Source organism: Salvelinus namaycush, chromosome 8, assembly GCF_016432855.1.
Source record: "Salvelinus namaycush isolate Seneca chromosome 8, SaNama_1.0, whole genome shotgun sequence".
NCBI classification, from domain to species: Eukaryota; Metazoa; Chordata; class Actinopteri; order Salmoniformes; family Salmonidae; genus Salvelinus; species Salvelinus namaycush.
In genome coordinates this window covers 18807244-18834151 of record NC_052314.1, presented here as the reverse complement: position 1 = coordinate 18834151, position 26908 = coordinate 18807244, and the positions used below count along the sequence as shown (strand labels likewise).

The 26908-nt window shown below is 43.1% G+C and overlaps 1 protein-coding gene across 1 annotated transcript in view; it reads right to left on the bottom strand.

The window, feature by feature from the left end:
• LOC120052477 (DNA-binding protein RFX2-like) overlaps window positions 1-26908 on the bottom strand; it is a 59952-nt gene that overhangs the window by 5318 nt on the left and 27726 nt on the right. The window contains exons 3-15 of the mRNA XM_038999411.1: window positions 25617-25706; window positions 25028-25110; window positions 11298-11565; window positions 8371-8445; window positions 6944-7125; window positions 6657-6776; window positions 6187-6308; window positions 5800-5918; window positions 2782-2894; window positions 2496-2647; window positions 2293-2390; window positions 2027-2176; window positions 1653-1861 (exon numbers count right to left, since the gene is read on the bottom strand). Of these exons, the coding sequence (XP_038855339.1) occupies window positions 1653-1861; window positions 2027-2176; window positions 2293-2390; window positions 2496-2647; window positions 2782-2894; window positions 5800-5918; window positions 6187-6308; window positions 6657-6776; window positions 6944-7125; window positions 8371-8445; window positions 11298-11565; window positions 25028-25110; window positions 25617-25706 (1781 nt within the window). The remainder of the gene's footprint in view (window positions 1-1652; window positions 1862-2026; window positions 2177-2292; window positions 2391-2495; window positions 2648-2781; window positions 2895-5799; window positions 5919-6186; window positions 6309-6656; window positions 6777-6943; window positions 7126-8370; window positions 8446-11297; window positions 11566-25027; window positions 25111-25616; window positions 25707-26908) is intronic.

Genomic DNA, 26908 nt, shown 5'->3' with positions numbered 1-26908 from the left:
TTCAAGGACTTTGAAAATGTCTTACAGCGCAGTTGCAAAATCCATCAACTACTATGATGAAATTGGCTCTCATGAGGACCACCACAGGAAAGGAAGACCCAGAGTAACCTCTGCTGCAGAGGATAAGTTCATTAGAGTTAACTGCACCTCAGATTGCAGCCCAAATAAATGCTTCACAGAGTTCAAGTAACAGACACATCTCAACTTCCAACTGTTCAGAGGAGACTGCGTGAATCAGGCCTTCATGGTTGAATTGCTGCAAAGAAACCACTACTAAAGGACACCAATAAGAAGAGATTTGATTGGTCCAAGAAAAACGAGCAAAGGACATTAGACCGTTGGAAATCTGGCCTTTGGTCTGATGAGTCCAAATGTGAGATTTTTTGTTCCAACCGCGGTGTCTTTGTGAGACGCACGGGTGAACGGATGATCTCCACATGTGTATTTCCCACCGTAAAGCATGTAGGTGAAGGTGTGGTGGAGTGGGGTTGCTTTGCTGGTGACACTGATTTATTTAGAATTCAAGGCACAATTAACCAGCATGGCTACCACAGAAATCTGCAGCAATACACCACCTCAGACTGGTTTGCGCTTAGTGGGACAATCATTTGTTTTTCAACAGGACAATCACCGAAACACACCTCTAGGCTGTGTAAGGGCTATTTGACCACGAAGAAGAGTGATGGAGTGCTGCATCAGATGACCTGGCCTCCACAATCACCCGACCTCAACCCAATTGAGATGGTTTGGGATGAGTTGGACTGCAGAGTGAAGAAAAAGCAGCCAAGTGCTCAGCATATGTGGGAACTCCTTCAAGACTGTTGAAAAAGCATTTCAGGTGAAGCTGGTTGAGAGAATGCCAAAAGTGTGCAAAGCTGTCATCAAGGCAAAGGGTGGCTACTTTGAAGAATCTAAAATATATTTTGATTTGTTTAACACTTTTTTGGTTACTACATGATTCTATGTGTTACTTCATAGTTTTGATGTCTTCACTATTATTCTATAACATAGAAAATAGTAAAAATAAAGAAAAACCCTTGAATGAGTAGGTGTGTCCAAACTTTGACTGGTACTGCACACACACACACACACACACACACACACACACACACACACACACACACACACACACACACACACACACACACACACACACACACACACACACACACACACACACACAGCTATTTCAGCCACACCCGTTGCTGACAGGTGTATAAAATCGAGCACACAGCCATGCAATCTCCAAAGACAAACATTGGCAGTAGAATGGCCTTACTGAAGAGCTCAGTGACTTTCAACGTGGCACCGTCATGGGATACCACCTTTCCAACAAGTTAGTTTGTCAAATTTCTGCCCGACCTCATTAATGCTCTAGTGGCTGAATGGAAGCAAGTCCCCGCAGCAGTGTTCCAACATCTAGTGGAAAGCCTTCCCAGAAGAGTGGAGGCTGTTAAGGCAGCTAAAGGGAGGACCAACTCCATATTAATGCCCATGATTTTGGAATGAGATGTTCGACGAGCAGGTGTCCACGTACTTTTGGTCATGTAGTGTATCTATCTTTAGAGACTGATCCATCTATCAACATTATCTATCTATCGAGGTCTGTCTGTCTATTGAGGTCTGTCTGTCTGTCTAGATAGGGTCCATACCTGTAGAAGGACCACTTCAGCAGGAACTGTCTTGCAGCCCTGGGGAAGCTGGTGCTGCCCTCGTGGGGCTTGAGCACCTGGTTGACCACGTTGTCCAGCCAGGCGGCCCACTGGTCCAGAGAGCTCTGCTGCTGCAAGGTCACCTTGAAGTCCTGCTCCAGCCGCTGGACCACAGTCTCGTCACACTGGCATACCCACGACGCCTGCTCCTGTAGACCAACAACACACACACCCCAAGTCTGAGAGGATTTACAAGGTACAGGTACAAACAGAAAGGCATGCACACACATGGACACACACACACACACGCACAGTGGGAAGAAAACACTTCCAACAAAGATGTACCCAAGGAATTATTAGTTCCATGGTCCTACCTGTACGTTGGCGAAGTCGACGCGGTTGAGGTCGCTGAGCATCTGATTGATCTGTGAGGTGTTCTGCAGCACGGCGCGGGCCGCCTGGGCCAGGTGGTTCAGAGAGGTGTACCGACGCAAGGTCTGAGCAAATGCACTCACCACCGCTGCCTACAGCACATACAAGAGATGGTTAACTTCACCTGGGAATGTATCGCGTGTAATGTATATCTGCGAGTTCAGCTGTCTGCAGAAAGACTACGAGGGTGTTGGAAGGTGTTTTGTACCTTGGTGCGTACAATCTCATCGGGAAAGTCGCTCATGGCTGTGGTCAGCCAGCCCTCCAGACTCTTGGCAAAGTTGCGAATGGCCTGAGTGAGAGTACCTGCAATAAAAAAAAAAATCAGCTGGGATAAATATAATACATTGAGTGCGATAATGATAATGTTATTATAATGTAGTAATGCTGAAGGTAGGCAGGTGTACTGACTGGGGACAGGGCGTAGCACGTCAGGGATGAGGATCTCCACCAGGGCCTGGTACAGGATATGGTCACAGCTCCTCATCCACAGCTTGACAGGCTCATACTTGCACAGAGCCATCAGCTTCTCCCTTGGGATCACGCCCTCCATGTCCTCATCACTGTACACACACACAAAAATCACTAAAAGCACAGTTTTCAATCACAGAAAACATACATGCATATAAAGCGTGAAAGCAAATATGACATTTTTTCCTAATTCAAATATTACTTTCTCAATCCTCTGTTGTCTGACCTGTTGGGGATGGTGATGGTTACGTCACTAGATGGCGCTGTTGAATACCAGAAGGTCTGCCACAGCTTCTCAATGTAGTGGAACTGGAGGTTCATCACCACATCCAGAGTAGCCTACGGGGGAGAGGAGGAGGAGGGGAGACGGGAAGGACAAAACACAGAGCTGAGCCATGGCAACCAGACACACAACAAAGTTTCTTTGCAGCAGCCTCCCGACTGGTTAGAGGCTGAGTCCAAGCTAAACGCTGCCTTCCTTCCAACCCATTGATCCCAAATCAGAACAGATCATATTTGAGTGATATTTACTAGGAATTCAACTGTAACATGGCTTTAACAGGGACTATAGTGTGTGCTGTAAGTGTGTAGCTCCCTGCAATATTGGGCAGCCTCAACTCCACACGGCTTCCTCATTCCTGTTTGAACTCTCACATACCGAGTTCTGAGCATGTGCTACACACTATAATCAACACGCCAATCAAATCTCCACATGACAGATTTACTATACTAAAGATTTACCAACTCACTATACAATTTTCCAGTAACATTATGGGCTAAAAGAAGACAACTTCACTTTGACAACGTCAAAAATAATTGAAATGGCCACAGATATAGCCTAAGGTATGTTTAAATATGGCATAATATAGACAGTGAAGCCACAGTCAACCCTCAGTAACAGAGCAGCAGTGAACCTCCTGTATGTTCTGTCTATCAGTGCTCTGTGATTAGTGGTAGTGTCTCTATTCACTCTTCACACCATGCCCAGAGATTCTCCTTTGGCAGGACATGCTCCCAGTCTCCAGTTACAGCCCGGCACAGTATAGGCTTTCCTTCAATCACATGATATGTTTTTGCTTCCTCTCCAAGGATCACTATGGTAACCGTGTTTACCGTTGCTCTGGGCAACAGCTTAAACACTAAACTCCAAAACAAAAAGAAGAATTCCCCTGCCCCTACAAACAAGCGTTTTGCCTCCCCAGTTTCGACACACAGGAAAAACAGCATGCTTTAGAAACTATGGCTAGAGTGAGAGAGAAAAGGGAGAGGGAGAGAAAAGAATGACAGATGACTGAGGTTCCTTAACACTGCCCCCACACACATACACTTCTTTATGTGGTTTTACCTGATTTATTCATTTCCTTCCGCGCTGGAGTTTTTATTGCTCATTTTATCATTCAACTCAACAAAAGCATGCTTAATTGGTGTGTCTGATAGCAGGATATTTGGTTCTTATCAATAACTGTGACATATAATAATAAATGCATGTATGGGCGCCAAAGTGAATGAATATGAATGTGTATAGAGGTAATTAATGCTTTGCTTGTATGAAACAAAATGTTCCGACCATAAGGTGCTACAGAGGGTAGTGAGTACGGCCCAGTACATCACTGGGGCCAAGCGTCCTGCCATCCAGGACCTACAGTGCCTTCAGAAAGTATTCAGACCCTTTGACTTTTTCCACATTTTGTTACGTTACAGCGTAACAATATTCTAAAATTGCTTAAATAAAAAAAATATCTTCAGCAATCTACACACAATACCCCATAATAACAAAGCGAAAACAGGTTTATAAATGTTCGCTAATTTCTTTAAAAAATATATTTAAAAAATACCTTATTTACATAGGTATTCAGACCCTTTGCTAGGACACTTACCACAGGTGGACTCCAATCAAGTTGTAGAAACATCTCAAGGATGATCAATGGAAACAGTATGCACCGGAGTTCAATTTCAAGTCTCATAGCAAAAGATCTGAATACCTATGTAAATAAGGTATTTCTGTTTAAAATGTTTAATACATTTGCAAAAATGTATAAAAACCTGTTTTCACTTTGTCATTATGGGGTATTATATGTGTGGATTTCTGATGATTTTGTTTTATTTAATGCATTTTAGAATAAGGCTGTAACGTAACAAAATCTGGAAAAAGTCCAGGGTTCTGAATACTTTCCGAAGGCACTGTACATGTACAAATGACCTCGACTAACCTGTACCCCCACACATTGACTCGGTATCGGTACCCCATGTATATAGCCTTTTTACTTTTGTTTATTTAGTAAATGTGTTCTTAACTCCATTTCTTGAACTGCATAGTTGGTTAAGGGCTTGTAAGTAAGCATTCCACGGTAAGTTCTACACCTGTCTGCATCGGCGCATGTGACAAATAAAATGTGATTTAATTTGAAACAGAAAATCTACAGCTGTATTTCTACTGAAAGCAGCGTGAGGAATAAGTTATTCCTGGACCTACACCTTGATTTGTCCTTTGTATGCTTGTTACCTTTATTTTAAATAGTACATTTCATTTACCATCAATAATCCTCCTAGTATAAAGTTAACAGATGGTTGTTTGCTCACAAAGAGAAAAGCGCATAAACATTAAACACACAGAAACACACAGAGAGCTGTGAGAGTGACAGAAATGCGCCGGCCAGACAAAGGCAGGAGCCCATGTGCCTGTCCAATGACCAGGCAACACAAAGGCCCACGGGGAGGCGAGCACAAAAAGACACCAAGATGTCCGCCCAGCGCGCTGAAAGGTTAATTGGCATGTCTTGAAAGCTGAGCTGAGATGAAAGGAGGCTGGAACAAAAGGAGCGTGGTGTGGCTGGACAGAGGGAGGCCACGGATAATATGATAAACCCATGGCTTCAGTGCTTTAATTAAGCTTTTCAGGGCACCTCTCCCTTTCGGTCTCTCCTTCTCTCTTTATAGCTTAGAAAGTCCTGCAAAAATGTACATTACACATTTCACCCCCTCCCTCATCACTGTATCCCATCCAGGGAGTTGGTATTCTCTTCGGTCACATTCAACAGTAACTAAGGATGTGTTCTAGCACCAGCTCTGAAATGTCTTTTCCCCCATACATAATTTCATCAAATTTGCAGTGCCGTCGACTAGGACAGGATACCTGTTGAGGGCTGCAGTCTAATCGCTCTCGCTGGCAGCGCGTGTTGCACCAAATCAGACCACACCAGAGCAGTGCAGAGTTTGCAGCTAGTTGGCGCTGCGTCGCACATACCTCACAGTGGTCCCTGTACAGGTTCTGCAGCTTCTTCACATCATTTATGTTGATACGCTCGGGGAGGGGCTGGGTGCCCAGGTCAGGGGTGGGGAACGGGGGCAGGACATGTGACACATCTGCGGACACGATGATACACGGTCAAATCCCAAACAACAACAGAGGTGTTTAATAATAATAATGTTAAGTGACATAATTACATTTTGCATCCAGTGATTAAACTGGGCTGGCCCTACCCTAGGCTACCATGCAAGCAGTCTAAAAGCCTTTTATCATGACTGTTTTATCATCAGTGTTCACAAACTATGGAATTAATGCGAGCTCTGTTTTGGTACAGGGGACCTGATGGTCTCTCAGTGTTACAGTGTGGCCAGCGGAGCTTCTTACCAATGTACTGCTGGTGGTGCTGGCTCTGGGCTGCCACAGACTGCTCTGGGGTGCTGGCTGAGTGCTGGGAGCCTCCTGACAGGCTGTCTCCCATGCCATCCACCTTCTGGAGGGGCTTGAACCTGCGGAAAGGGGAGAGGGCAGCACAGCTATATTGGGTGGGGCTGGGAAGAACTAAAGGATGACTGGGAGAGGAGAGGAAGCACAAACGAGGAGAGGAGAGAGTGGAGAATAAAGGCAGGTGTGAGGTTAAATAAACCATGTATCTGAAATGAGGACGAGTGCACCACTTCACTCCATTACAGAGAAGCATTTCAAAATCCACAAAAGTCATTTGGGCAGAGGCAGGGGGACATGAAGTCAAATGTTCAAAGAATATCAAAAGGAACTGGATTAAAGCTTTGTCAGACAGTATGGACAGATGAGAGAGAAAGAGAGAAGAGGTGGAGGATGTGAGCGGGAGGGTTCACCTCTGTTTCTGGTGCATGGGTTGCTGTCTCATGGCCATGTACTGAGAGTCCTCTTGCAGTCTGTTGAGTGGTGAGTCTGGCTTCAGCCTGATGCCATAGTAGTGGTACTTGGAGTTGCCCCTGGAACAAACAGGAACATGAGGGGTTAATAAGGAAATTGTAATCAGCTTCGTAATCTGTCTTATCATCATCAGAATAAATCCTCACTATCAGCATCATCAATCAATCTTTCTAATCTATCATTAACATTATCCTACACCTGCCCTTCATTACCATCACGGACATACCTAGTGCCGAGGCGGCGGGTCCTGAGGCCCATGAAGACCGAGCGGATGAGTTTCCCGAAGGAGGCAGCGTTGACCGGGTCCAGTTTCTGCTCCTGACAATGGCGCAGGTAGTGGTTGTAGAGGGAGCTCCGGGGCAGGCTCACCCCCTCCGCTGTCTCATAGTTATCCAGCAGCCACTGCAGCTACACACACACACACAGCACAGAGACACACCGTCATTCACCTACTGGACACCTACTGCTGCACTCTGATCCTCACAGTACCTCAGAGGAGGCTGGTGGGAGGAGCTATAGGAGGACAGGCTCATTGTAATAGCTGGAATGGAATAAATGTAACGGTATCAAACATCAAAAATATTGAAACCACTCGTTTGCCTCCGTTCCATTAATTCCATTCCAGCTATTACACTGAGCACGTCCTCCTATAGCTCCTCCCACGAGCCTCCTCTGCAGTACCTCCATCCTGCAGCTGTCTGCCCAAGGAGAGGGAGAGCACTGCCTTCTATTATCACATCAAAGGACAGCAGAAACACACACACACACACACACACACACATTTAGTGAGTTTAAACATGAGGGTGAGAATTTAGATTTTGGCTTAAAACTGTCAGGGGGGGGGTGAATTAGTGTATTTGATGTGATAATTGCTCCTTCATTGCCTCATCAGAAGACCACATATTATACCTGTTCACTAGAGCAATATAGAACTCTGCTCACCCCTATTCTCCAATAGAAAGGACTTCCCTGTCTGTGTGGCTGGTGGAGAGGTAAAGGGAAGATGATCGCCAGTTGGAATATAAATAAATACAAGCTGTGGGGATGGATATTTTTCTCCATTAACAGGTTGGCCAGACTGAGTGTGGCAGACACAGCATGAAGTGGACTAGAGACTTGATGACAATAATATGACTGTCAGGAGCTGCTTGATGATTTAGAGATTCTAGATAGGTGACCAAGGGTTAAGACCGGGAATGGAGAAGAACCCCCTAGCGTCCAATGAAATAGCTGGTTTGAATGGCAGCTCTGGTAAAGTAGTGGTTGAAAAGGAGGGAGGGTGTTGTGTGGATATAACAATCACATAGCGGACATGATGTGGAGGATGGGGAATCTGAAAACGCAAGAGGTTAAATATGCATAGCTTTTGTCAAGACATGGCCAAGGCAAGCCCAGCCAGCAGCAAGTCCCACAATCAATAAGTTGTGGTTGAGCAACAAGCGGCAGCAGATGCAAGGAAAGTCTATGGTCAGACGACAATGTAGTGTTTTATGCCACAGCACCGTGAGGCTAGCATTAGCAGAAGTCTGTCAGTATGTTCCCTTCAGCAGTAAGAGAAGATATCTCAGTGACAAGTGGTAGTGTAGCCCACAGCCAGGGAGACAAAGGCGGGCCTTTCTAGTCCTTTTCAAAGAAAGTTCCTGTTTGACTTACATGGCTGTTGAGCAGGCTGCTTTTGTGAGTTGCAATCCCTTCAGACTTTTGGAGGTTTTCAATCGCCATTTCAAGCTAAAGAAAAAAAAGGAGCATGCAAAAAAATAATTAAAAACGGGAGGAAGCAAAAAAGGAGGGAAACGAAAAAGAGAGGGAGAGAGGAGTTGAGGTGAAGGGGGGTAGACAGAGAAAACAAAATCACAAAACAGAAAGGAAATAAGACGGTTAGCTGCAGCCAGATCTCTACATTTCTATTACACTCAGTCAGTCTTGCGACCAAATTCATTATTGGCTGACAAAAACATGCAAATGAGGGGGACTCAAGGGGTTAAGCTGCTGACTGAAGGCCTTCCTGGTTTGACACTATGCAAATGCACTCCGCAAACAGGGCCACGTCACACCATGCACAGTGACAATGAGTCAACAAATTCCACCTTTCCCCCAAAATAATCATCACACAATGCAAAACATGACCAGTTATATGGAATGGTCGGTCACTGTTGCAACCGATTCAAGACAAGGACCAACTGGCCTAATACAAAACACATCTTACAGGAGATATAGATTTCCATATCATCCCCCTCTGTTCTTTCCGTTTGTTATCCAAAAGGAACCATTTCAATGAATTTACCAGATCATTTAGATATTTTTCTGCGGTATCATGGACTAGAGAAAATAGAGAGAAGATAAACTAGCGGGCATAGTGAATGATAAAACCTGGGACTGGGCTTGCTTTAAAGAGGGGGGGAGAAAAGACACCCACAGAAAGATGCGTGGTACAGTGGCCAAACTTGAGAAGAAAAAGAGCAGGCATCGTTCCAAGGCCTTAAAAAGTCTCCCAAGGGCTGTTGGCCAAATGGTAATGAGGCCGAGGGGTTGCTTTGTTTCGCAGGGCGCTCAAGTGCCTGTGAAAAACTCTAAAACAAGGCAGCACTGAATTATTTAAGCCAGCCTGTGCCCTGCTTCCCCTGTCCTGCTTTTCCCGTAACGCCATGGGGCACTGGGGAGGTTGAGGCCCACCCCATACTCAGGTTTCCCTGAGGCTCAGCAGATAGGCCAGGCAAGCAGGTGTGATGACAGTCACGCCAGCGTGCGTCACAGCCACGGCAGCTTAAGGCAGGGCAATTTGTCTGCTAGGGCAGAGCAATTTGTTTGTTGGTGTAACTAATAATTTAGACACGCTTCATATACTGTAGGATACTTTAATCCGTACACGGCTTAAAAAGCTGTTTAGTAAAGGCAACCATAAACCATCCCTCGTATATGTAATGATTTGGAATTACTGACTCTCAGACATGGGCATTCATTTCTCAACTGTTGGTGCCTCTACTACAGTTGAAGTCGGAAGTATACATACACTTTGGTTGAAGTCATTAAAACCCGTTTTTCAACCACTCCACAAATTTCTTGTTAACAAACTATAGTTTTGGCAAGTTAGGACATTACTTTGTGCATGACACAAGTAATTTTCCCAACAATTGTATAGACATATTATTTCACTTCTAATTCACTGTATCACAATTCCAGTGGGTAAGACATTTACATACACTAAGTTGACTGTGCCTTTAAACAGCTTGGAAAATTCCAGAAAATGATCATGGCTTTAGAAGCTTCTGACATCCTTTGAGTCAATTGGAGGTGTACCTGTGGATGTATTTCAAGGCCTACCTTCAAACTCATTGCCTCTTTGCTTGACCACAGTCTGGTTCATCCTTGGGAGCAATTCCCAAACGCTTGAAGGTACCACGTTCATCTGTACAAACAATAGTACGCAAGTACAGCAAAGGACCTAGTACAGCAAAGGACCTTGTGAAGATGCTGGAGGAAGCAGGGTACAAAAGTATCTATATCCACAGTAAAAAGAGTCCTATATTGACAACCTGAAAGGCCGCTCAACAAGGAAGAAGCCACTGCTCCAAAACCGCCATAAAAAAGCCAGACTACGGTTTGCAGCTGCACATGGGGTCAAAGATCGTACTTTTTGGAGAAATGTCCTCTGGTCTGATGAAACAAAAATAGAACTGTTTGACCATAATGACCATCGTTATGTTTGGAGGAAAAAGGCGGGAGGCTTGCAAGCTGAAGAACACCATCCCAACCGTGAAACACGGGGGTGGCAGCATCATGTTGTGGGGGTGCTTTGCTGCAGGAGGGACTGGTGCACTTCACAAAATAGATGGCATCATGAGGATGGAAATAATGTGGATATATTGAAACAACATCTCAAGACATCAGTCAGGAAATTAAAGATTGGTCGCAAATGGGTCTTCCAAATGGACAATTACCCCAAGCATACTTCCAAAGGACAACAAAGTCAAGGTATTGGAGTGGCCATCACAAAGCCCTGACCTCAATCCCATAGAAAATTTGTGGGCAGAACTGAAAAAGCATGTGCGAGCAAGGAGGCCTATAAACCTGACTCAGATACACCAGCTCTGTCAGGAAGAATGGGCCAAAATTCACCCAACTTATTGTGGGAAGCTTGTGGAAGGCTACCCGAAACAGTTGACCCAAGTTAAACAATTTAAAAGGCAATGCTACCAAATACTAATTGAGTGTATGTAAACTTCTGACCCACTGGAAATGTGATGAAAGAAATAAAAGCTGAAATAAATCACTCTCCACTATTATTCTGACATTTCACATTCTTAAAATAAAGTGGTGATCCTAACTGACCTAAGACAGGGAATTTTTACTGTGATTAAATGTCAGGAATTGTGAAAAAATGAGTTTAAATATATTTGGCTAAGGTGTATGTAAACTTCCGACTTCAACTGTATACCATAATGTTTGATGGACTTATGTAGTCATCACAATCATGTCACTGACAAACCTACTGGACTGGAAACATTCTCCCTACTAAATTCCTAAGTCCTAACAAACAGCAAACAAGGACAGAGTATATGTAACCCATCCAAGGTGCTCACCATAGCGGAGGAGGAGCGGGAAGAGTGTGAGGCATGGTGGCGACCCCCATCCATGCCCCCGCCGTGGATCAGGTAGGTGCCGCCACCGGAGATGACCTGACTACCGCCCACATCCATGGCGATGCCCACCATACCATGGGGCGGCCCGCCGCCGGCCGAGGAGACCACCGTGGTGACCTGGGCACCCCCACCCTGAGAGTCAAAGTAGGCTCCTCCACTACCTTGCCCATACAGCTGGGCCTCAGGGTTATAGGAGTAGGCTGTCCGGCTGGGGAGAGAGGTGCTATAACGTAAAGGTATGACCTCAGATCTATACAGAGTGAAATATGAATCACATACTGTAACATTGCATCACTTAGCTTATGTTCCTATTATAGTATTACCCATTGGGTTGCAAAGAGAGGGTACAGTGCATTGACTTTTTCCACATTTTATTGTGTTAGACAGAAAATGAAATAGCTTAAATTAAAAAATTTGGGGTCACTGGTCTACATACAATACCCTATAATATAAAAGTGGAATGATGTTTTTCGATTTTTTTTTATTTTATTTTTTTACAAATGATTTAAAACTGAAAATCTGAAATGTCTTGAGTCAATAAGTATTCAAGCCCTTTGTTATGGCAAGCCTAAAGAAGTTCAGGAGTAGAAATGTGCTTAACATGACACATAAGTTGCAATCATAGTGTTGAACATGATTTTAGAATGACTACCTCATCTCTGTACCCCACACATACAATTATCTGTAAGGTAACTCAGTCAAGTGGGGAATTTCAAAACACAGATTCATCAAAGACCAGGGAGGTTTTCCAATGCCTCACAAAGAAGGGCACCTATTGGTAGATGGGTATAAAAAAAAAGCAGACATTGAATATCCCTTTAAGCATGGTGAAGTTATTAATTACACTTTGGATTGTGTATCAATACACCCAGTCACTACAAAGATACAGGCGTCCTTCCTAACTCAGCTGCCGGAGAGGAAGGTAACCGCTCAGGGATTTCAACATGAGGCCAATGGTGACGTTAAAACAGGTACAGTGTTTAATGGTTGGGATAGGAGAAAAGTGAGGCTGGATCAACAACATTGTATTTATTCCACAATACTAACTTATCTGACAGAGTGAAAAGAAGGAAGCCTGTACAGAATAAAAATATTTAAAAACATGCATCCTATTTGCAACAAGGCACTAAAATAATACTGCAAAAAATTGTTGTCTTGGCTGTGTGCTTAGGGTCGTTGTCCTGTTGGAAGGTGTACGTTCACCCCAGTCTGAGGTCCTGAGCAGGGGTCTCTGTACTTTGCTCCATTAATCTTTTCCTCGATCCTGACCAGTCTCCCAGTCCCTGCCACTGAAAAACATCCCCACAGCATGATGCTACAACCACCATGCTTCACCGTAGGGATGGTGCAAGGTTTCCTCCAGACGTGACGCTTGGCATTCACCTCCCTGACCAAGGCCCTACTCCACCGATTGCTCAGTTTGGCCAGGCGGCCAGCTCTAGGAAGAGTCTTGGTGGTTCCAAACATCTTCCATTTAAGAATTATTTTTTTGGTACTCTTCCCCAGATCTGTGCCTCGACAGAGTCATATCTTGGAGGTCTACGGACAATTCCTTCGACCTCATGGCGTCTACCTCACGCACTGTCAACTGTGGGACCTTATACACAGTCGTGGCCAAAAGTTTTGAGAATGAAAATGTATATTTGTGTCACAAAGTCTGCTGCCTCAGTTTGTATGATGGCAATTTGCATATGCTCCAGAATGTTATGAAGAGTGATCAGATGAAGTCCCTCTTTGTCATGCAAATGAACTGAATCCTCCAAAAACATTTCCACTGCATTTCAGCCCTTCCACAAAAGGACCAGCTGACATCATGTCAGTGATTCTCTCGTTAACACAGGTGTGAGTGTTGACGAGGACAAGGCTGGAGATCACTCGCTCATGCTGAATTGAGTTCGAATAACAGACTGGAAGCTTCAAAAGGAGGGTGGTGCTTGGAATCATTGTTCTTCCTCTGTCAACCATGGTTACCTGCAAGGAAACACGTGCCGTCATCATTGCTTTGCACAAAAAGGGCTTCACAGGCAAGGATATTGCTGCCAATAAGATTGCACCTAAATCAAGCATTTATCGGATCATCAAGAACTTCAAGGAGAGCGGTTCAATTGTTATGAAGAAGGCTTCAGGACGCCCAAGAAAGTCCAGCAAGCGCCAAGACCGTCTCCTAAAGTTGATTCAGCTGCCGGATCGGGGCACCACCAGTACAGAGCTTGCTCAGGAATGGCAGCAGGCAGGTGTGAGTGCATCTGCACGCAGTGAGGCGAAGACTTTTGGAGGATGGCCTGGTGTCAAGAAGGGCAGCAAAGAAGCCACTTCTCTCCAGGAAAAACATCAGGGACAGACTGATATTCTGCAAAAGGTACAGGGATTGGACTGCTGAGGATTGGGGTAAAGTCATTTTCTCCCTTTCCGATTGTTTGGGGCATCTGGAAAAAAGCTTGTCCGGAGAAGACAAGGTGAGCGCTACCATCAGTCCTGTGTCATGCCAACAATAAAGCAACCTGAGACCATGCATGTGTGGGGTTGCTTCTCAGCCAAGGGAGTGGGCTCACTCACAATTTTGCCTACGAACACAGCCATGAATAAAGAATGGTACCAACACATCCTCCGAGAGCAACTTCTCGCAACCATCCAGGAACAGTTTGGTGACGAACAATGCCTTTTCCAGCATGATGGAGCACCTTGCTATAAGACAAAAGTGATAACTAAGTGGCTCGGGTAACAAAACATTGATATTTTGCGTCCATGGCCAGGAAACTCCCCAGACCTTAATCCCATTGAGAACTTGTGGTCAATCCTCAAGAGGCAAACAAAAACTCACACATTCTGACAAACTCCAAGCATTGATTATGCAAGAATGGGCTGCCATCAGTCAGGATGTGGCACAGAAGTTAACTGACAGCATGCCAGGGCGGATTGCAGAGGTCTTGAAAAAGAAGGGTCAACACTGCAAATATTAACTATGCATCAACTTCATGTAATTGTCAATAAAAGCCTTTGACACTTATGAAATGCTTGTAATTATACTTCAGTATTCCATAGTAACATCTGACAAAAATATCTAAAGACACTGAAGCAGCAAGCTTTGAAAATGTATATTTGTGTCATTCTCTAAACTTTTGGCCATGACTGTAGACAGATGTGTTCCTTTTCAAATCATGTCCAATCAATTGAATTTACCAAAGGTGGACTCAATCAAGCTGTAAAAACACCTCAAGGATGATCAATGGAAACAGGATGCACCTGAGCTCAATTTCAAGTGTCCTAGCAAAGGGTCTGAATACTTATGTAAATAACCTGTTTTTGCTTTGTCATTATGGGGTATTGTGTGTAGATTGATGAGGGAAAAAACTATTTAATCCATTTTTGAATAAGGCTGTAACGTAACAAAATGTGTAAAAAGTCTGAATACTTGCCGAATGCACTGTATGCGTCAGCCTACTAATTATACAAATAGGCCCTATTATATTTAAAAATAAAAATTCAATTCGCTAGCCTACTTTGTAGGCCGTATGTGCTGCCCCAGAATCGCATGTTCTCTTCTGCTTTCATGGTATGAACGATGTGTGTAATTCCAGTCCATATAATACAGTACAATACAGTAATACAGTTCACACTCGAAAATATTAGTCTACAGGAACTAGATTCATTTATTTACCCAAGAGAGCATATAGCTAGCTACATCTATGGTTTTTCTGTTTTTCTGTTATCCATAATGTGCAGTAGCCTAAATCATATACACTACCATTCAAATGTTTGGGGTCACTTATAAATGTCCATGTTTTTAAAAGAAAAGCACATTTTTTGTCCATTAAAATAACATCAAATTGATCAGAAATACAGTGTAGACATTGTTAATGTTGTAAATGACTATTGTAGCTGGAAACAGAATATTTTTTATGGAATATCTACATAGGCCCATTATCAGCAACCATCACTCCTGTATTCCAATGGAACGCGGTGTTAGCTAATCCAAGTTTATAATTGTAAAAGGCTAATTGATCATTAGAAAACCCTTTTGCAATTATTTTAGCACAACTGAAAACTGTTTTTCTGATTAAAGAAGCAATACAACTGTCCTTCTTTAGACTAGTTGAGTATCTGAAGCATTTGTGGGTTCGATTACAGGCTCAAAATGACCAGAAACAAATAACTTTCTTCTGAAACTCGTCAGTCTATTCTTGTTTTGAGAAATGAAGGCTATTCCATGCGAGAAATTGCCAAGAAACTGAAGATCTTGTACAACATTGTGTACTACTCCCTTCACAGAACAGCGCAAACTGCTTCTAACCAGAATAGAAAAGAAGAGTGGGAGGCCCTGGTGCACAACTGAGCAAGAGGACAAGTACATTAGAGTGTCTAGTTTGAGAAACAGACGCATCACAAGTCCTCAAATGGCAGCTTCATTAAATAGTACCCGCAAAACACCAGTCTCAACATCAACAGTGAAGAGGCAACTCCGGGATGCGGAGTCACTGTATTTGAAGTTATTTTAAAATGGACAAAAAAAATGTTTTTCTTTCAAAAACAAGGACATTTCTATGTGATGGTGTATGTATTGGGCAAGTGCACAATAATTTGGGCTTTTTGGGGTTTGGGCTCAATAAATGATGTTAATGTAGGGCTCATAAAATGTATTTAATATATGGCTCATCAGGCTCAGGTAGCATCAGGTTTGAATGTTCATGCTGAACAAAGCTCTAATCAAAGACATATTTAAATGATTTATTATGCATGCTTTTGAATAACACTTCCAGTTTTGGCGTAAAATACCGTGTTACCCGGGAGAAAAGTGATTTATTCTCAGGATGGAACATCTGTAAAATACCGGGGAAATATTCAACCCTAGGGTTCCCAAGTGGCGCAGCGGGCTGTATCACAACCGGCCATGATCGGGAATCCTATAGGGCGGTGCACAATTGGCCCAGCGTCGTCCAGGTTAGGGGAGGGTTTCGCCGGGGTAGGCCGTCATTGTAAAATATGAATTTGTTCTTAACTGACTAGCCTAGTTATATAAAATGTTAAATAAAAAAAAATACATATATTAAAACAAAATGAACTAATGCCTTGTCGTTAAAACCACTTCAGCCTACAGCCTATGTTTTTATCCTGAACTGTATCCAATGATTTATGAAAACTTTCTTGATAGGTCGATTTCCTAATTGTGGTTTTACAGATGTGTTTAATACGTTTTATGTACATACTTTATTCGAATATTTATGAAATGCACATTGCTATATTTGGTAACACACTTTTATTTGTCCTTGACTCCAACTGCATTCGATGCCCTGAACGGATGTGGGTGGAGCAATGTCCACATAAGGGTGCAAATTACAAACACTGCCAAAAGCAGTGACCGAAACGTAAAGCTTAATAAAGAACAGTGATACTAGCAAGAGCAGTGTGCAGTTTTCTATTTTCTTTTATGTAAGCCTACCTTAGAATGACACATAATTCACAGAGAGTTATATAAATAGCACTTCCAGTTCGAACGGGAATAGAGGGAAGCCCGGTAATTTCTTGCACTTTTGAAAATAATAACGTGCAAAGGTTGCAGAATCCAGGCGTGGAAAACTTTTAGAGACTTACCCAGAAAGACTCAGAACTGTAATCACTGCCAAAGGTGCTTCTACAAAGTATTGACTCAGGGGTGTGAATACTTATGTAAATTAGATATTTAGACATTTCAATTTCCAAACATTTGTAACATTTTCTAAAAACATGTTATCATTATGGGGTATTGTACACTGCTCAAAAAAATAAAGGGAACACTTAAACAACACAATGTAACTCCAAGTCAATCACACTTCTGTGAAATCAAACTGTCCACTTAGGAAGCAACACTGATTGACAATAAATTTCACATGCTGTTGTGCAAATGGAATAGACAACAGGTGGAAATTATAGGCAATTAGCAAGACACCCCCAATAAAGGAGTGGTTCTGCAGGTGGTGACCACAGACCACTTCTCAGTTCCTATGCTTCCGGGCTGATGTTTTAGTCACTTTTGAATGCTGGCGGTGCTTTCACTCTAGTGGTAGCATGAGACGGAGTCTACAACCCACACAAGTGGCTCAGGTAGTGCAGCTCATCCAGGATGGCACATCAATGCGAGCTGTGGCAAGAAGGTTTGCTGTGTCTGTCAGCGTAGTGTCCAGAGCATGGAGGCGCTACCAGGAGACAGGCCAGTATATCAGGAGACGTGGAGGAGGCCGTAGGAGGGCAACAACCCAGCAGCAGGACCGCTACCTCCGCCTTTGTGCAAGGAGGAGCAGGAGGAGCACTGCCAGAGCCCTGCAAAATGATCTCCAGCAGGCCACAAATGTGCATGTGTCTGCTCAAACGGTCAGAAACAGACTCCATGAGGGTGGTATGAGGGCCCGACGTCCACAGGTGGGGGTTGTGCTTACAGCCCAACACCATGCAGGACGTTTGGCATTTGCCAGAGAACATCAAGATTGGCAAATTCGCCACTGGCGCCCTGTGCTCTTCACAGATGAAAGCAGGTTCACACTGAGCACATGTGACAGACGTGACAGAGCGTTCTGCTGCCTGCAACATCCTCCAGCATGACCGGTTTGGTGGTGGGTCAGTCATGGTGTGGGGTGGCATTTCTTTGGGGGGCCGCACAGCCCTCCATGTGCTCGCCAGAGGTAGCCTGACTGCCATTAGGTACCGAGATGAGATCCTCAGACCCCTTGTGAGACCATATGCTGGTGCGGTTGGCCCTGGGTTCCTCCTAATGCAAGACAATGCTAGACCTCATGTGGCTGAAGTGTGTCAGCAGTTCCTGCAAGAGGAAGGCATTGATGCTATGGACCGCCCGTTCCCCAGACCTGAATCCAATTGAGCACATCTGGGACATCATGTCTCGCTCCATCCACCAATGCCACGTTGCACCACAGACTGTCCAGGAGTTGGCGGATGCTTTAGTCGAGGTCTGGGAGGAGATCCCTCAGGAGACCATCCGCCACCTCATCAGGAGCATGCCCAGGTGTTGTAGGGAGGTCATACAGGCACGTGGAGGCCACACACACTACTGAGCCTCATTTTGACTTGTTTTAAGGACATTACATCAAAGTTGGATCAGCCTGTAGTGTGGTTTTCCACTTTAATTTTGAGTGTGACTCCAAATCCAGACCTCCATGGGTTGATAAATTTGATTTCCATTGATCATTTTTGTGTGATTTTGTTGTCAGCACATTCAACTATGTAAAGAAAAAAGTATTTAATAAGAATATTTCATTCATTCAGATCTAGGATGTGTTATTTTAGTGTTCCCTTTATTTTTTTGAGCAGTGTATATAGATGGGTGAGGAAAAAAAATATTTAATCCATTTTGAATTCAGGTTGTAACACAACATAATGTGGAATAAGTCAAGGAGTATGAATACTTTCTGAAGGCACTTTGAACGTTACTGGAAACTTTAGAAGTTTACCAGTAAACTACCAGAATTTTGTATCTTTTAAGGATTTTATGTAATCTATCATAAAATATCTAGGGGCCCTTTTGGGTACTTCACATTATCACAGGTGTCTGTAATTATCTCTGGCCCTCTGTGTGGCCTTATCACATGTAAAATATATGAAATAATTACATAAGATGATTTAAAAATAAAAAATAGAATGACAACGCTTTAAAACATTATCCTAAATACAAACCATCAACTTAGTGAATACCATTGTTTTTTTACTTTTATTTTACTCTGTCAATATGTATTCGCTGTCAATGTTTTGGCGTCAAACTAGTGGCAGTTATGAAAAAAGTCAGTCGTTGGAAGAGTTGCATTATTTTCAATTAACTATGCCATTGTTGATTAGATGCTATTTTCATAATTAGGCTATTTTCTCTTGAACCATATGGCATATCTACTAGAAACTCATGGACACATTAATATCATAAATGTTTTAAAGTTATTTAAGTATAAATGACCAAAGTTACGATAGATTTCCATAGATTTTCTGTTAACCTTTTACTGCAGTGGGCTAAATCAAGGTCACACACAGTTTTTCTTGGTAGTCTTAAACAAATCTACTTTGAAACAAAAGTACACATTTCACACACACATTTATGGTCTTAAAAAAAGAAGGAACCTGTACCATGTCTACACAGAGTTGAAATGTATTACATTTGGATTTTGCATCCCGATATTATACTTTATATACATCACAGAAGACTGAAATAAACAAAACCATTTTGTATTTATTAGGGATCCCCATTACTCTCCCTGGGGTCTAAACACATTAAGGCACTTAGAAAAGATAAAAACAGTACATCATATATTATACAATACAAAATACCACCATTCAACATTATTTCAATCTACATGTGTGTAGAGTGCTAACGTTTGTGTGCGTATGCGTGTGCCTGTACCTGTGTCCGTGTCTCTTCAGTCCCCGCTGTTCCATAAGGTGGATTTTTATCTGTTTTTTTCAATCTGATACTACTGCTTGTGTCAGTTACCTGATGTGCAATAGGGTTCCATGTAGTCAAAGCTCTATGTAATGCTGTGCACCTCCCATAGTCTGTTCTGGACTTGGGGATTGTCAAGGGACCTCTGGCAGCATGTCTTGTGAGGTATGTATCGGTGCAATCAGTTTGTCAATACTTCTTACAAAAGAAGTAGTGATTAAGTCAATCTCTCCTCCAATTTGAGCCATGAGAGATTGACATGCATATCATTAATGTTAGCTCCCCGTGCGCATATAAAGGCCAGACGTGCTGCCCTGTTATGAGCCAATTGTAATTTTCCTAAGTCCCTCTGTGCCACCTGACTACATGACTGAACAGTAGTCCAGGTGAGACAACTAGGGCCTGAAGGACCTGCCTTGTTGATGGTGTTGTTAAGAAGGCAGAGCAGCGCTTAATTATGAACAGATTTCTCTCCATTTTAGATAGTGTTATATAAACATGTTTTAACCATGACAGTTTAAAATCCAGGGTTACTCCAAGCAGTTTAGTCACCGCTACTTCCCATATTATTTATTACAATATTTAGTTGAGGTTAGGTGAATGTTTTGTAAGGGGCCTAGACATCTGCCCTGGGGAATTCCTGATTCTACCTGGATTATGTTGGAGAGGCTTCCATTAAATAACATCCTCTGTGTTCTGTTAGACAGGTAAATTGACTTTTGCTTCCCTCCAAGCCTGAGGGCACACACTTTCTAGTAGGCTTAAATTGAAGATGTGGCAATATCTTCCGCTATTATTCTCATTTTCCATCCAAACTGTCAGACCCTGGTGGCTTGTCATTGTTGATAGACAACTTTTTCACCTCTTCTACACTCACTTTAAGGAATTCAAAATTACAATGCTTGTCTTTCATAATTTGGTCAGATATATCAAATCAAACTTTATTCACTTTACCGTGAAATGCTTACTTACAAGCCCTTAACCAACAGTGTAGTTCAAGAAGAAGAAAATATTGACCAAGTAGGTTAAAATAAAAAGTAATAATAAAAAGTAACACAATAAGAATAACAATAACAAGCTATATACAGGGGGCACCGGTACCGAGTCAGTGTGCAGGGGTACAGGCTAGTTGTGGTAATCTGTACATGTAGGTGGGGATGAAGTGACTATGCATAGGTAACAAACAAACAGCGAGTAGCAGTAGTGTACAGGGGGGGGGTTCAATGTAAATTGTCTGGTGGCGATTTTTATGAATTCTTCAGCAGTAATGGCTTGGGGGTAGAAGCTGTTGAAGAGCCTTTTGGTCCTAGACTTGGCAAGATATACTTGGATGTGTAGTGTAAGCATTTGTTGCAGGCATGTCATGCCTAAATTTGCTAATCTTGCCAATCCAAAAAATAATTAAAGTAGTTGGCAATATCAGTGGGTTTTGTGATGAGTCATCTGATTCAATGAATGATGGAGCGGAGTTTGCCTTTTTGCCCTAAATTTAATTTAAGGTGCTCCAAAGCTTTTTACTATCATTCTATCTATAATTTATTTTTGTTTCATAGTATAGTTTCTTCTTTTTATACAGTTTAGTCATATGATTTCTCAATTTGCAGTACTTTTGTCAATCGGTTGTGCTGCCAGACTTATTTCACATAGAAACACCGGATTTTCGGCAGGTTTATTGAAATAATGTTGAATAATTATGAAAATATTAATAACATTCCACCCATGAGGCCACGAGAGGGCGATTTGGTAATTTGACTGCAAGAAATTGTTTTACTTAACAGAATTACTGAAGATTCCAGTAACTTTGGAAAATTACCGGTATCTTTGCAACCCTAATTACACATATATGATGGTGATGTAGAGGTTAATCCAGGCCCTGCAGTGCCTAGCTCCACTCCTATTCCCCAGGTCTCATTTGTTGACTTCTGTAACCGTAAAAGCCTTGGTTCATGCATGTTAACATTAGAAGCCTCCTCTCTAAGTTTGTTTTATTCACTGCTTTAGCACACTCTGCCAACCCGGATGTTCTAGCCGAGTCCTGGCTTAGGAAGACCACCAAAAACCCTGAAATTTCCATCCCTAACTATAACATTTTCCGACAAGATAGAACTGCCAAAGGGGGCGAAGTTGCAATCTACTGCAGAGATAGCCTGCAGAGTTCTGTCTTACTATCCAGGTCTGTACCCAAACAATTCGAGCTTCTACTTTTAAAAATCCACCTTTCCAGAAACAAGTCTCTCACCGTTGCCGCTTGCTTTAGGCCACCCTCTGCCCCCAGCTGTGCCCTGGACACCATATGTGAATTGATTGCCCCCCATCTATCTTCAGAGCTCGTGCTGCTAGGTGACCTAAACTGGGACATGCTTAACACCCCAGCCATCCTACAATCTAAGCTTGATGCCCTCAATCGCATACAAATATCAATGAACCTGCCAGGTACAACCCCAAATCCGTAAACACGGACACCCTCATAGATATCATCCTAACCAACTTGCCCTCCAAATACACCTCTGCTGTTTTCAACCAAGATCCCAGCGATCACTGCCTCATTGCCTGCATCCGTAATGGGTCTGCGGTCAAACGACCACCCCTCATCACAGTCAAACGCTCCCTAAACACTTCAGCGAGCAGGCCTTTCTAATCGACCTGGCCCGGGTCTCCTAGAAGGATATTGACCTCATCCTGTCAGTAGAGGATGCCTGGTTATTCATTAAAAGTGCCTTCCTCACCATTTTAAATAAGCATGCCCCATTCAAAAAATGTAGAACCAGGAACAGATATAGCCCTTGGTTCACTCCAGACCTGACTGCCCTTGACCAGCACAAAAACATCCTGTGGCATACTGCATTAGCATCGAATAGCCCCCGTGATATGCAACTTTTCAGGGAAGTTAGGAACCAATATACACAGGCAGTTAGGAAAGCTAAGGCTAGCTTTTTCAAACAGAAATGTGCATCCTGTAGCACAAACTCAAAAAAGTTCTGGGACACTGTAAAGTCCATGGAGAATAAGAGCACCTCCTCCCAGCTGCCCACTGCACTGAGGCTAGGAAACATTGTCACGACCGATAAATCCACTATAATTGAGATTTTCAATAAGCATTTTTCTACGGCTGGCCATGCTTTCCGCCTGGCTACCTCTACCCCGGTCAACTGCCCTGCACCCCTCACAGCAACTCGCCCAAGCCTCCCCCATTTCTCCTTCACCCAAATCCAGATAGTTGATGTTCTGAAAGAGCTGCAAACTCTGGACCCCTACAAATCAGCCAGGCTAGACAATCTGGACCCTCTCTTTCTAAAATTATCTGCCGAAATTGTTGTAACCCCTATTACTAGCCTGTTCAACCTCTCTTTCGTATCGTCTGTGATTCCCAAAGATTGGAAAGCTACCACGATCGCCCCCCTCTTCAAAGGGGGAGACACTCTAGACCCAAACTGCTACAGACCTATATCTATCCTACCCTGCCTTTCTAAGGTCTTCGAAAGCCAAGTTAACAAACAGATTACCGAACATTTCGAATACCACCGTACCTTCTCCGCTATGCAATCTGGTTTCAGAGCTGGTCATGGGTGCACCTCAGCCACGCTCAAGGTTCTAAACGATATCATAACCGCCATCGATAAGAGACATTACTGTGCAGTCGTATTCATCGACCTGGCCAAGGCTTTCGACTCTGTCAATGACCACATTCTTATCGGCAGACTCAACAGCCTTTGTTTCTCAAATGACTGCCTCGCCTGGTTTGCCAACTACTTCTCTGATAGAGTTCATTGTGTCAAATCGGAGGGCCTGTTGTCCGAACCTCTGGCAGTCTCTATGGGGGTGCCACAGGGTTCAATTCTCGGGCTGACTCTTTTCTCTGTATACATCAATGATGTCGCTCTTGCTGCTGGTGATTCTCTGATCCACCTCTACGCAGACGACACCATTCTGTATACTTCTGACCCTTCTTTGAACACTGTGTTAACTAACCTCCAGACGAGCATCAATGCCATACAACTCTCCTTCCGTGGCCTCCAACTGCTCTTAAATGCAAGTAAAACTAAATGCATGCTCTTCAACCGATCGCTGCCCGCACCTGCCCGCACGTCCAGCATCACGGGCGGGCAGGTGGACGGTTATGATCTAGAATATGTGGACAACTACAAATACCTAGGTGTCTGGCTAGACTGTAAACCCTCCTTCCAGACTCACATTAAGCATCTCCAATCCAACATTACATCTAGAATTGGCTTCCTATTTCGCAACAAAGCATCCTTCACTCATGCTGCCAAACATACCCTTGTAAAACTGACCATCCTACCGATCCCCGACTTCGGCGATGTCATTTACAAAATAGCCTCCAACACTCTACTCAACAAATTGGATGCAGTCTATCACAGTGCCATCCGTTTTGTCACCAAAGCCCCATATACTACCCACCACTGCGACCTGTACGCTCTCGTTGGCTGGCCCTCGCTTCATACTCGTCGCAAACCCACTGGCTACAGGTTATCTACAAGTCTCTGCTAGGTAAAGCCCCGCCTTAACTCAGCTCACTGGTCACCATAGCAGCACCCACTCGTAGCACGCGCACCAGCAGGTATATCTCACTGGTCACCCCCAAAGCCAATTCCTCCTTTGGCCGCCTTTCCTTCCAGTTCTCTGCTGCCAATGACTGGAACAAACTGCAAAAATCACTGAAGCTGGAGACTCAAATCTCCCTCACTAGCTTTAAGCACCAGCTGTCAGAGCAGCTCACAGATCACTGCACATAGCCCATCTGTAAATAGCCCATCCAACTACCTCATCCCAATACTGTATTTATTTATCTTGCTCCTTTGCAGCCCAGTATCTCTACTTGCACATTCATCTTCTGCACATCCATTCACTCCAGTGTTTAATTGGTATATTGTAATTACTTCGCCACTATGGCCTATTTATTGCCTTACCTCCCTTATCTTACCTCATTTGCACACACTGTATATATACTTTTTCTACTGTATTATTGACTGTATGTTTGTTTATTCCATGTGTAACTGTGTTGATTAATGTGTCGAACTGCTTTGCTTTATCTTGGCCAGGTCGCAGTTGTAAATAAGAACTTGTTCTCAACTAGCCTACCTGGTTAAATAAAGGTGGGAAGAAAAAAAAAAAATATATATATATACAATCTCACATTAAATGTTCTATTAGCTTTAATGGTTTTCTATTTAGAATCATTTTAAAGGCGCCTGGAACACGTTCCTTTGCCTTAAATGAAGAGCACCGCAGTACTTACATGGTTCCATTACTGTAAACTGCCTCTCCCCCCTCTCCTACATATTGAACCTGGGAGGGGTAAACATGCTGGACCTGCTGAACCTATGGAGAGAGAGAGAAACCCATGAATCAACCTTTGAGCACTATTATCAAGAGAGAGTATCCACCTCTAGACTGTTTCTCATTCCTTGACATTAGATAGGATATTCTCATTCCTTGACATTAGATAGGATATCTATGCTTGTTATGAATCAGAAGAAACTTCAATGTAACTCATGTCTTCCATAATCATAATCTTGGTCATATCTTAACGCAGTGCTGTCAGTAGGTGGCAGTGAGTCCAAAGTGTCAAACTGAGAAAAAATAAAATCCCTGCTGAGCAATTGAAGCACATATAATTAAGATCTAACAGCAAATCTATCCGTTAGAAACCCATACCATTCCAAAGCAAGAAAGCTTACAATACAGTGGAGAATGTAATCTGAATCTATATGTCTGATGCTACTGTGAATGGAGCCATGGTCTGTGCATATGGCTAAAGCTAGACTGACTGAGTGTCCTGGGGGCTGGGGAGAAGGAATAAGGGGTGATAAGGAGACAGTGTGTACCTGCTGAGGGACCTGTTGCACCCGAGGGACTGACAGCTGCTGCACCTGCGCTCCCTTCTGGGCCGAACCTGTGGCCTGAACCAGCACCCTCTGGAGGGAGAGGAAACGCACAATTATTGGTAAGCACATAAAATACCCACACACAGACACACACTATATCTATTTACACACAAAAAAATAAAACTACAATCCCTAAGCCCTTAAAGAACACCAGAGAATCACAGAACAGGGGATTTGACTGGATTTTCTACATTACTTTTGGTATAATATCCTTCCTTATGTGCATTGTGGCTTGTGCCTTTCTTCTGTCAGCTTCAACATAAATATGAAGTGACTGCTGGTGGGAAAGACGATGCTACTCAGCAGCAGTGCAGCTTACCAGCCAACACATTTTTGTGTTGGTCCATTCTAGGCTTTTAGTAATTACAGGCAACCTGCAAAGTAGGTTAATTTGGGGCCAGCGTTTTTCTTTGGCGGTCGCAGATGACTACCTCTGGTTTCCCTCTTTGGGGGAGTGTTAAGGGAGATGTGTTCATGACAACAAAAATAAATGCCATTTGTTTTCTCTAAAAGCCTGAGATATGTCAGAGGTGGTGTAGTATAGGTCTTAAGGTCAGAACGGTCTTTTCTCAAGCATAGCCAGCTGTCAAGGCAAATATGATGCCCTATCCAAAAATATTAACATAAGGATATTTAACTGCTTGGTTTCTATGGATTCTCTTGTCAACCAATGTCCTTTTCTCAGAATTTTGAACAGCTGTGGCAATACAAGGTTATAGGTCCTACTTGCACTAATCAGAAACTCCTGCCTGATCACACACAACAACATGATATCAAATTATCAATGATGCCTTTATCCACATGTAGGCTAATGCTTGTTGATACATTTACAGTGCCTTCAGAAAGTATTCACACCTCTTGACTTTTTCCACATTTTGTTGTGTTACAAAGAAGTGGGATTAAAATGGATTTAATTGTCATTTTTGGTCAATGACCTACACAAAATACTGTCAAAGTGGAATAAAAATTATAATATTTACTCAAATGTTTTATTTATTTTTAAAAAACTAATATATATCTTGATTAGATAAGTATTCATACCCCGGAGCCAAAACATGTTAGAAACACTTTTGGCAACGATTACAGCTTGAGTCTTATTGGGTAAGTCTCTAAAAGCTTTGCACACCAGGATTGTACAATATTAGCGTACATCTAATATGTTCCCTCTGTTGATCTTCATTATATACTGCTCAAAAAAATAAAGGGAACACTTAAACAACACAATGTAACTC